General features: G+C 33.9%; 1 protein-coding gene across 1 annotated transcript; it reads right to left on the bottom strand.

Annotated features, from left to right (window-relative positions):
* Positions 1–6,975: 6,975 nt before the first annotated feature.
* Positions 6,976–7,921, bottom strand: LOTGIDRAFT_112154 (hypothetical protein; the record flags this gene model as incomplete). Its single annotated transcript, XM_009050489.1, has 4 exons — positions 6,976–7,067; positions 7,245–7,249; positions 7,507–7,588; positions 7,846–7,921. Coding segments are annotated over 4 exons (255 nt in total), but the record flags the coding sequence as incomplete, so codon positions are not given.
* Between the last annotated feature and the right edge of the window lie 5,386 nt (positions 7,922–13,307).

The raw sequence follows: 13,307 nt of genomic DNA, 5'->3' as shown, positions 1-13,307 counted from the left end.
ATTATTATTATTTAACGTGTTGGTGTCAGGGTTTAAATCTTCAAAATTCAAAATTACAAGAGCGGTCACATATCCATATCTCCCATTAACCAGGATAATGCTAGTCATAACAAAAATATTTTAATGTTAAGGGGTCCAAACTTGTGTAATAGACTAGTCTACTGATGCCTTGAACGGACTCCAAAAACAGGAATCTAAGGGGTTTTGTTACGCTACAGGTAGAATTTTGTTTTAATTTACGATTCATAGCGAAAGTCATCTTTTATTAGTCATCAAAGAATGTCCTTATAAATTTGCCTACAACAATCCGACTTTAAAAATAAAATCATGACATCTTTCGGACAATATAGCATATTTAGTGGCCCACAACTTTTAACACATTGAAAATATAGATTCCAGTCTAATATCTCACTTAGTTCATTCATACTAGTCAGAGTTCCTTCTGTGGATATTTTTTCCGTTGAGGGACTTAGAGATTTTGAAATTAAGTCTAAATTATTTTGTTCTAGTCAATTAAACCTAGTAATATCCTGTAGGCCAAGTCTTGATAGAGTTTTATTACTTTATTATATCATTATTTCTCTTTTTTATAATAATCATTTTTAGCGAAAAACCTTGTCTTGAATGAATGTTGCAACAGTTTTGAAGAATAAGGAAGGTCTAATTAAGACCAACAATTACAGCGGAGAAGAGGTGGATGTTCCATACGGTCTACACACTGATAAATTGTGGAGGACTATGCAAAATAGAACTGAATGAAAAAAAAATCATGTATCCGAGGGCAAACACTTTATAATTATATTAAGTACACTGCAACCTTTAAAGGGATTGTGAAAAGGTGTTCTGAAATTTTATGTGTATCGAGAAACACTGATAGCATCAATTTACACCATTTCAATTTTTAGTCAGACATTTGTGGTTCCTGCAATTCCACTAAAACTAAGTGTTTGATGACGTCACTAATCGCGAATGGCCTTATGTGGTAAAGCATAACTACTTTGCGATTAGTGACGTCATCATGTACTTCTTTATTGTGGAAATTCAGGAACCACAGACATCTGACTGAAAATTGGTATGGTGCAAATTGATGCTATTTGTGTTCCCGATATACGTACAAATTTTAGAAAACTTTTTTACAATCTCTTATAAGACATTTGCTTCAAGACTTATTAAGCTGTAGATAAGGTCATGGTACACCATTTTCGGTGCTTGATTTGCGCTTTGACACATGCAAATGAGCTTTTCATTGATGGCTATTCAGTCCTTGAACGATTTCTGTCAAAACTTGACAAAACTGACATTTGATTTGATAATCCTACTGACTTAATGTATTGTATTTCATTCACATATGTCAGCGCAATCTTTATTCTGTTCATTAATTCCAGTAAAAACAAACAGATTCGAACCCTTGGTGCCATTAATACCTCGACCACTCATAATTAAAGGTCGTCAGATCTCAGTTGGTAATAATTTCATTTACTAAAAGCAATTTAAACTCCGGTGGTAATAACCGGAAGCTGATTTGGTCAACTGTGGTCCACCCTCGAGACTGTGTTGTGTCTATTCTAAATATTAGTTGACCAAACACCTTCAGGCTGGTAGACGATACTCTTATTATCGGTAATTTATTTCATTAAGATCTTTACTGGCTTTACTGAACGCAAATGGATTGTTACCGCCATCTTATTTGGTCCCAGATTGGGCCAAAGAAGATGGACAATGCCATACGGTTAGCAATGAGTGAAACATTTTCAGGACCATGGCATACGTCTACTCCTTTTCCAACTATCGATGGGTCTTTTACGAGCATAGCCTATAGCACATAGGGAGTCAGTTTATTGTCTCATTCGAACGATTCACATCCTCTTCCGTTTCAGCCTACATCACTGACTTTAACATAGTTCAGTCTCACAGATGATCAGATGTAATCAAATAATGAAGCAATAGTTTTGAAACAGGAAGTAGAAACAATGATACCGGAAGTCTTACAACTCGTAACGACGTACCGGAAATGATCAATCACGCTACAACACTCCATTGTCCTGTAGAATCCTGAACATATTTCAGCGTATTATAATATTAGGGATTGTTGTCGGCGATCAATTTGTATTTGTGTTAATCACGTGATGTGATTAGTGTTAATAGAGTGTCATTGTATTAATTTATTACCAATTGATTCAGGTCACTGCAGGGTGTTTGAATGGCGGAGATTTGCTTCGATTGAGATGAGTTGACGGATACATGGTGCTATAGTGTGAATATCTCATATTACTGTGACATCGCCCGGAGAAAAGAAACCATATCTGCCAGAATTTAATATACACCATACACAATAATAGACCAGTAGCATAGTGGCTTTACGCTACAATCTGTTTTTTAAATAGTTAACCCATTTTTTGAACATTGCATGGAATGATTTCAAAATTTTAAAGTTACTGGGTGTGCAAAGCCATGCAGTGTACATCGAGGACAATTTTGACACTATTTTTTTTATAGTTAACCCATTATTTGAACATTACATGAAATGATTACACAATGTAATGCACTGTACATAGAGGACAATGCGTAGTATTTAAACACACACACTGATTTGACCAGCTAGACGTTTTGTAAGGTCCGGAATCAATTCAAGAAGGAAACCAACGTACACGGGTATCTTTTCGAAACACCCGATTCCACCTTATGCGACTTGGTTGTCAACTACGCTCTCTCTTTGGAAGAGTCTGCAAAACTAAAACATATCTCTGTGTATTTCCGCCTTTTTCAACAGATTTTGTGTCCACACTAACTAAATATCATAAAATTGTTAACAGTAAGAGGTAAAATGGATAAAATTGATTAGAATTTAACCCCAGGTAGCCTGCTGATAAATATTAATCATTGATGATTCTATGGAGCCCCTTCCCCGAGCCTACAGAAACAATATATATATCAGGTTTTCAATTTAACACAGTTGTTTTAATTAAAGTTAAGTATAGTATATTTTGATAAAGGTCCCCATTGCTGGAAATCTTTCAAGGAATTAGGAATCCAGCCGGTTTTCAAATATGTTCTTCTAGATGATTTTTAGGTCCCAGAGACACCCATGATGACCTAAAGCAGTGGTTCCCAACCTTTCTCAGCCTTCACACTCCTGGAGCAATCACCTTGACCTTTCACACCCCAGTGCAATCACCTTGACCTTTCACACCCCCAGTGCAATCACCTTGACATTTCACACCCCCAGAAATTTGTTTCATCCACATTTTCAGCATGTGATGATGTGAGGTGCTCTCTCAACTTAAAACAAATTCTTCTCCTACATCAGACGGTCACACCCCTGACACCCTACTCCCACACCCCCAGGGGTGAAAAAAAAAACCCAGGTTGGGAACCGGGGACCTAAAGACCCCTAATGGAGCAGAGGAGTAAAAGTTTTGATTTCACCACAAGCCGACATAAACAATTTCTCGGAGTAACTTAGATTTAACATTTGTGTCAGCTTTTAATGTTTATCGTTGTAGTAAATTTTCAAATCGTGAAGATATGTTCACACTACCAGACAAAACGTTTTCTTAAACCTGTTTCATAAAGCGGTCAACAGAACGTCGGGCATTAAATTCTTTTTAATATTAGCTTGAAATTACAGAACATTTATCGTCTGGTTTTGTCTTATTTTAATTTGCCAGAAAACTTAAATACGAAACAAAAATGAAATAAAAGTTAAAACCATTTCGTCTGAATAAATAAAACATTAAACTCGTATTATAGACTTGATTAAAACCATTGAATTTTGAATCCCGAGAATGTTTTGGTTTTTATTAGTTGCTGTTAGATATTAGAATGTAAAAGAAAGGTTACTGAATAACAATGCGAACCACACGTTAAATTAAAATTCAACAACTGACAAAATATGAAAATATATGACCAAGCTACGGTATGTACAGGTATTTTAGTTATTGCTGTGTGGGGGGAATGGCTTTGGACTCTAGTATTTCAATTAATTATAATTCGATGAAATCATTCTACTAATTTTGAATTTGCTTGAATTGAAGTAAAGTATTCTTTCGTCGGTGTCTTTCTTTTCTTTTCTTTCTTACAAGAGTTATCGGTCGTTGATTAAATGACCACGTGATATTTATCAAACTTGATTTTCTTTCTTTTCTTTCTTTCTTTCTTTCTTTCTTTCTTTCTTTTTTTCTTTCTTTCTTTCTTTCTTTCTTTTTCTTTTGCCCTATTTTCGATACAAACGAATAGACCTACATCACCTTCATGTACACGAGTTATCTGCCGTTGACGAAACGATCACGTGATAATTTCGTCTGAAACGCAATCATCAATCTCCTGGTCACGTTTGGAATGATTTTCAGAACAATCTGATTTATTCCTAAATTACCCATTACTGGTTTAACTCTCTCCAAGTCGACAAGTGTAATTCGACTGGTTACATTCAAGAGCTTTCAAATTAACAGTTTACTTGATGTTAAGAAACATTTCATTAAGCTTTAGCTGATTCTTTCTTATTTCATATTACTGAGACTAGAGTACCGTTGCTGAAACGAGAACAGTTCAATAACTATTCGTGATCAATGCCATCAAGAATTGGTCAAGCTGACCATGAATATGTCATCTTTTCTCATCTTTCCTCAGTTTTCGAGTCAACCTAACTAGAAATCGGTGCTGATAATCCGGAAATGTCAATGCCATAAAGTTTGACTAAGGACCAACTGGCAGAAACAATCCTATTGAACCTATGTTGTTATCAAATATAAAAAATATAAATGGAGGAGTATGCTTCAAGAAAGCTAGCTCGCTGAGCGTGAGAGAAGAGAGGACAGACCCGTAGATAGCCGAAGGTCTCAGTTTAAGGTGGGGGTGGTTAGGCATGACATTAGAATAAAATCATCATGATAAGATTGTTGAAACGACAAAATCAGTCTATCCCAAAACATGTTTCGAATGTCGAATGTAATAGAAATTCGTCTACTACAAATCGATCCTAATGGTATTGGACAACGTCTTAATTAAATCTCTGTCTTAGCCAAAGTATCTTCGCCTAAATCACTCAAGATTTTGTGAGATGCTTTAATGGCCCTCAGGGAAATATAAATATTAATTTGACGTCATATAAAGACTGTTTTAAATCGTCGTCTGCAAAACGTCAGTCATTTTCCCGCCAACAACGGGTCACCATTGTAATAAATAAGCGACAGTGATTAGGCGGACTAATTTTATCAGGAGCAAATTGTCACAATTCAATTTACATCATCAAAGTTAGATTAAGAGCGTATGAATATTAATTGTTTGAAGAGATCTAGTCCCCATCTGTCTGCAAGGCCCGAGGGACGGACAACATATTTAATTACTGGCTGATAGTAGCTGAAGTTTTAACACTGAATGGAATTGAGAAGAGGATTTTTAAAGACGTGGAATTCATCGTGAATGGGTTCTATCGAATTATTAAGAGGTGACCAGAATCTTTAATTGTTCTGGTGCAGACGATCAAATTGCCGCCAGTTATTTTCTTCTTGGAATAACATTATGATGACAGAAGCCGGGTGACTAAATAACAGACTCCATATCAAATTGGGCAATTACCGGATGGGGGCATAATATCAATTAATGTATTTGATCCAAGCGTCAAAATCACCCAAGCATGGAACCCTATGCTTTCGTCCAGTATTTACACTCAAAAACTCCGTTGAGTTGTGACTATGTGTGTAAATCGTAGTTGGCACTTTATATTCTGTGTGTCAACTTCTAAATGACTAATTTAGTACATAGACTAGACATCAAGTTGACCAATATGGGATGCGAAAACAAGATAATGTGCCTTATAATCAGCAGCGTTTCTAGGAAATATCAGTTGGGGGGGGGGGGGGGAGGCGAGCATGGGCCACAAAATTTTCGGGGGGGGGGGAGGGACACTGGCTATTGTTTCACTATGTAAATTGATAAAAAAAAAATTGAAAGTGGGGGAGAGGGCCAAAGCCAGACCAGCATCTTTTCTGGGGAAGGTGTCCCCCCGCCCCCCTTCCCCTCTGCCCCTCTTCCCTCTTAGAAACGCCACTGCTTATGACCATCACCACCCGATAGCAAACGTCAGAAAAGAAAACAGAATTTTAGAAATAGTTTATTTATTTAAACATTTAATAATAATAATAATAATAATTTATTATGAATATTTATCACATTTATATTATATACAAATTAAGTAATTACATTATCAATAGGGCTGTAAGTATATACCATAAACCATCTAGAGATCTACACGCAGGACCATGTATTCTAGCATAATCATAGGTTGTTTTCATTTTCCCCACAAACCTAACATCCAAAATTTCAATTTGAAGTTCATACATAGAGATATATTATATAATTGATAAATCTTGGTAAGAAATCGATCCAGGATCTGCAAGCAGTACATACAATTTCTATTTATTTTATCATACAATAGAAATAGAAATTTGTTTAAAATAGTATAATATACAATAACATTTTTAAAAGTTTTCCGGTTTCGTCGTCTTCATAGTAGAATTGATGATTAGTGATCTTCCTGAATTCCAGTGTTGGAGAATATCTTGCAGGAAAGTTGCTAGGTTACAAAACCATATTAGTGGAACTTTGTGTCCATTACGGTTGGGGTCATCTAAACTCTAAGAATCTCTACAGCTTTCGTCCTTACGCAACCTCATTAAACAGTCAATAAAGTTCACTCTTCCTCATACAAATAATAAAATTTTAAAGAGTTTTTATAAAAAATTATTTTTAAAATAAGACGTTTATAGACGTCTCCTTCTGTCTTCTTCCAAACGATTCTTTTAAGTAATATATTTGAATTTAGTTTATTCAAATCACAGCACTATACACTTTTATTTCTATTCAACCAAACCGAATTGTCCTACAAAATCTTATTCCAATTCTGAAGCAACTGAAATAGTTCAGCATACGTCGTGCTCCCAACACACGTGTCACTTGTATTCCTGCAATCAGCCCCTAATTCCCCAGACCTGGTTCCTGGCAGGGACAGTCCTCGCAATGTCTAGCAGCCAACATCTTACACGAGAAGTTATGTAACGCATCATGGGCTTCTGTAATAGACAGCAATAACAAAGTGAATTATTAGTTGGGAAAACGGGCGGTTGATCATCTCGCCATAACCTTATTGTCAATTGAAGAACAAAATGTACAAGAGAAGTCTGAGATATGCAAATGGAACCACAAAGAGCATCACCTTAATTGTCACATATCTGAATCAGGTAGACAAGATCTCACAACAACGATCTCTCTATTCAATCTGGTTGATCGCCATCGAGTGGAATATGCCAAGCACCCTGTGCAATATTGAAAACCCATGGACAGACGAGTGTTATTCGACAATCATATTTAGAGTAAGCCAGATGTTGTCATACCACCATCGAGTATCACAGTTGACAAGGGGTTCTGCCTTATATAGTAATTCTCCTACCTTTTAGTTTCTGTTGTAAAGTGAATCGAACTTTTCTCTCCTGATCGAGTTCATTAGACAGAGTTTCTCGGACTAACTGTAACTGTTGGGCCATCTCGTCTCGGTAGGATTTTTCTCGTTTCACCTGTTCTAGATATGTATCTGAAACAATGTATACATTTATAAGTTTAATATTATCATACAAGCCTTTAGTGTGCCTTTGGGAGGACAAATCCTTGTCAAAACTCACTGATATCTAGGCAAGGGTCAAAATAAGCCACAGATGTCCTTAGAAAAGACATTTCTGTGACAAAATTCATCATAGACATCTTTGGAAAAGACAGCACTGTGTAAAAATTCGTCAGTAGGAAGGAACATTTGTGTAGTGTGGAGATAAAGGTTAGAGAAGTAAAACTTACCTTTCATGATCATAATTTCACGTTCTATTCTGGTTTTTCTGTCAATTTCTCTCTGAAGCTCGTTATACAGTTCTTCTGAAAATTGAGGAAATATATATGTATGAATATCTTTTAATGTAAAAAGATTACACAATCATACATTTGTACGAGAGGATACGATAGTATAGTATAGTAGTGGAGGGTGTCGCGCTTACTCTTTTCGAAACACCTGATGGTACTTCACTTTAGAGGAATCCACTACTATACTATTTTTACTCTCGATATTGCCATTCTTTGGACGAGATTTGATTAACGGAATCGTTCTGCTTGTACATGTTTTTATATTTAATGTGATCATTTTAATCTTATTATGGAACAAAATTTATAAATATGAAAATATAACTTACCTTTTGATAAAGCTATCTGCTGTTTACTGTCACACTCTCTATCAGATTGGTCTGGAATAATTAATTGTTGGAATTTTCAAATTATATAAAATGGAGTTTTGCGCGAAGGGTTAGAATTTGAATTTTGATTTATTGCAGACATGATTAATTATAGATATTCAAGAATTTAGAAATATGTGACGATTTGATGCAGTGTTAATCTAAGATTTAACGAGATAAATGTTCATAAATAGAACCCTGAGGTGAAGGATACCGTATATTTGCGTTTTGTACCCTCAAAGAGATCGTTGAAAAACAAATTGAACGGAAAATCGAATCTAAGTGCCCTATCGTCGTGTCCTATTATATATTTACCTGAAAATCCTGAATCTGTTAAGTTTTGTTCTGGTTTATTTTCATCTTGTATATCATCACATTTCTTCTCCTGATCAACTGAAATGATATATATATATAGTTGAATAACATATCATTTAATATTGATTTTACTCGATTAGTACCTGATCGTACTTCTCTTTGGAGAACCACTACTATGCTACTTTGCCATGCATTTTGATTACCAAAGTTGTCTTGCTTGTATGGATTTTTATTGAATCGTGCCAAACGGTCTACCTTGAAAGTTTCACTAGACAAATCTAGATGCTCGAAGTAAAGAGTCTCGCCTAAGAATTCAGATTCGGCTTTACTGAAACTGCCGATGATTGCTGATTTGGGTGTTTCATAGAGAACTTATTTCACTTGATTTGTCGAGAACAATTCTTGCAATATGTTGATAACTTTCACAAAAAGCAATTGTTATTGCGAAATTAGATAAAACCAATAAATCATTTTTCTCTAAATTTTCTGAAAATGTCTCTAAAATTGCACATCACAATAATAAATTTTTCACTAATTGAATAATGATAAACTTTTTAAATACATCTCGTAAATTTGTTACTTTAAAGAAAAAAACGAAGAAAAAAAAACTTTATAGAAAATGAACATTCGAGATTTTATCAAAGCAAATCTTAATTGAAGAAGAAAAAAATCTTGCAATAAAAATATTAATTGTTCCTTTTTTTTCGTTTTCTTTTGAATTTGTTTTCTGTAAAGGAAATCTTATAAACAATAAGTAAGCTTTCTGGGTTCCTTCCCTTTGTTTTAGAAAATTTGTTAAGTGGTTGTATTGAGTATACCGTTTGAATTATTAATTCCGGGCTTTTTAGATTAAGAAGCAAAAGAAAAAGAAACAAAAGAATATTATATTTCTTTTTAAGTAAATGTATTTACATCTTCAGCCTTTTAGAACGTGTTGAATAATTAAACGAACTGATTGCTTATTCTTCTAGAACACAGGTTTTTTTTTTATTTAGGAGAACTCCTTAAAGATTCTGTATCGTTAACAAATAAGACTAAAAATCCGTACAAGCAATAGAATTCCAGGAACCACAAATAACATCCAAAGCATGACAAAATCGAATGCAATTATTATGATGCAGTGGACTCCTCAAACGAGAAATACCATTAAGTGTTTGCGAAAAGAGTAAGCATGGATCCTACTGAGTTTGACTGGTTCAATCTTTTATAGACCATGGTCTGTAGCATAATTATTGGCACCAGTTGTTCACTCGTTCAATCCCTTGTCATAACATTTGTAGGAAATTCAGTGTTCTACCCATGGGTAGGATTCAAATTTTCGATAAAAACCCCATAGGTCTAGGTGCTTTCTATATTTTTACTCCAATCTTTTACATTTGATAGGCATAAAGTTCATTGAAAATAAAACCGGAAGTTACAGCATGATGTCACACCAACTGAATCCTTTTTCGGAACAATTAACCTAAGTACTTCATTAATTAAAGAGTCCAATCAACTGTTGACCATTCTCAGTTCCCTGTGGAATACAGGACATCAAAGAGATATTGAAACTTATTTTAATTTAATATGAACAGTATATACCTGAATGGTTAATGGAAGTGTTAAAAGAAGTTTAATAGCATATCGCTATACACATGATATAGTGGACTATGTAAGAGTATACGGTCTACTTGTTTCAGCTGCCCTGATCAGTCAATATTCCAATAGTTTATCAGATGTGAAAATTTGAAGATTGTAAATAAGATAATTCCGCCCCAGATGAGCAGTATAAATAAAACATCAAAAGTAATTGCAAAGACATTGACAATACTAACTTCCCCTTTGAGATAAATCATTGGTGAAATGATAAAGATTAAATTTTAAAAAGCACGTATGATGATAATTCTGTTGTACACAATGCACTTTGAATTAGGAAGAACTACATATTTCTCAGAATGCTAAGTCAAATTTGTGAATTTCATAAAAAAAGATAGATTCCAATACATACAACAACAATTAATAATAATAAGCTTTCATTGTAATTTTGTTTTTTTGTCGAAAAAGTATTTTACAGTCGAGGAGATACGTTAATCTGTCCTAAAGCGAATATTTACTATGAAAAGAGACATTTTAGTGTTTTGTAATCATGAAATTATAATCATGGGGTTGGGTATAGCTATAATGCTTTTAAACTGACAAAGCAGCAAGGTGCTTGCTGATGTTTAAATGTAAAGTAATAATTACCTGAAATTTTAGTTTCTTCTTCGATCAACTGCTCTTCAGTTTGCTGAAATTATTTGAAAAAAATTGATTAACTTAATTGCAATTATATATCCTTTGACCATGTAGATAGCTTTTTTATACAAGAGAGAATGATTCAGTAAATATATAATACAGTGGTGATTTTCAACTACCTTTCAAACGCCATTTTGAAATATGAAATTATCGATGTGTAAAGATAAAGAAAAGAATAAGCTTGATCTTCTTTGCTAGCATTCAAACGCCATTAAGGCCAATACTTGATATTAGACACTAGATTTTATTTAGAAATGCCCTCCCTGACAACCAATTGACAACCAATTGACGCCATTTTGAAATATAAATGTTTAATATTTTGTACCGGTTTTCTTTTCTTAAAAAGTGAGCATGTCCTTCTTGACTTTAATTTTGACGCCATTTTGAAATTTGAAATTGTCAATGTTTAATATTGTGTAAAGTTAAAAGAAGTGTAATATCCGGAGATATAAGTTAATAGAAAGGGTATGGATCGTTTGAAAGTTTGTCGTGAATTATCCAGGGAACTGTTAACTTGAATTAAAAGGAAATGTATTGTCTGATCATCATAATTGTTTGAAATATTAATCTTATAGTCCGAATCTCTGTACTGTATTCACCGTTATCGTCAACGTAGACCATAACAAAATTGATCATATAGTCCGAATCTCGGATCTGTATTCGCCGTTATAGTCAACGCAAACCATAACAAAATTAATCATATAGTCCGAATCTCGGATCTGTATTCGCCGTTATAGTCAACGCAGACCATAACAATATTGATCAGGTAGTCCGAATATCTATCTCATAATCATGTGGTATTTATATTCCAACCTTCTTCCCTTACTAGAACTGAATTTGGAAAAACCGCTCTCATTCTCTAGAAGATAGGTTTAGATCGGTTTATAGGACTATCATAACAAGTTCAACCATCCTCTTACCGTCTATGCAAAAACAGCTCAAGACCATCTTAATAGATTATCATAGCCTCACCCCACCGCGATATGAAGACACTGGAAACCTAAAATGACTCACTCACTCTCTGATAACAACAGTTTAGGTCCAGGTAATCGGACTAATGTTTGTAGTTAGCAGTTAATTAAAAGGATCTATTCTATTGTTTTGACATTTAGAATAAAATCTCGCGACATTTACTGCTAAATCAACTCGATAAATATTGCATGAATTTATTGCTAGTCTCGATTGTCACACAACTAACTTAGGAATAAATTAGGCTGATTAATCAAGTCTACTTTATCTGCCGTTTTCTATGCCCTTTGTTTTAGGGTTTTGATTCCCCGGAGGATCTAGTTAGTTTCCGTTAATGCTATATGATAATAAACAGTAATATTTGTATTGTTCTGATCATTGATCATACACGACAAGGGAATTAACTCCAACTTTATAGTCTATATCATCAAGTCTTAATCAATCTAATAGAAAATCGTATAAAAGAAATTAATCTTTATTTCAACTTTTCTTCTAATATTTCCTTCCGCATTTAACCAGAATTAACTTTATTTCTATTTCCCTCCGACGAATTGATCCTAATCCTTAGTCTATAATTAATTGATCGATTCAGCTCTTTTGATAAATTTTAATATTGTTCTGTTCACGGTTTTGTTCTGTTAAATTTTATATCTTGAAGTAAAATTATTGCATTTTATTGCGTGCTGATATATTTTCACGCTTCATGCTTCTGTATCACGAATATGTAAGTTTGGTGCATTGGTTTTTCTTTATAGTCGCGCAAAGATAGATTTGCTAGTTACGATTTTAAACAATCCACTTAAATGTACTATAAGTTATAATGGACAGAATCTGTGTGTTTTTAATTTCTATTTATTCTATCCAAAATTAAAAATTTCATCGGTTAAAGTAACATAGATAACATTCTCTCTATCTATGCAAGAAATATTTGCACGTGCTTCTTTTGCTAATTGGGTCAATGTTAACTGTGTGTGCATGGTCCTGGTTGTCACATGGTTGTCTAATAAACATTCATTGGTTAATTGAAAGGAAACAATCCATGATCTTAGAAAGTTACCGTCTGATATATGAGTTAATATTTACATTTCTACTATCACTCCCTTCAATAAACAAGTTAGCCAAACCTGCGTTTATTTTCCAATAACTGTAGTTTGTCACGTGACAATAAGGCGTATTAATACATCGAAAACGAAAACAAGGATTGACCCAAGTTTTTTACCTAGAGTCTAATCTAATTTTACAATTTATTTAAATTTACAGTTGTTGTTAATATTTCAATGGAATATTAAATATTTGATAATTCTATCATCCAAATAAGACTGTCTATTTATAGAACTATATTGTTAGGGGCGGGTCGGTGAACTTGATTGACAGATATCTATGAATTAAGCAACAACGGTTTCGGGTATTTAACAATTAAAAAAATAGAACATTTTAGCGTATTTTATCACAAAAGATAAACCAATGTAAATATAAGGA

The sequence above is a fragment of the Lottia gigantea genome (assembly GCF_000327385.1).
Source record: "Lottia gigantea unplaced genomic scaffold LOTGIsca_15, whole genome shotgun sequence".
Taxonomy (NCBI): Eukaryota; Metazoa; Mollusca; class Gastropoda; family Lottiidae; genus Lottia; species Lottia gigantea.
The sequence above is the reverse complement of the archived record's forward strand: the minus strand, read 5'-3'. Positions and strand labels throughout refer to the sequence as shown.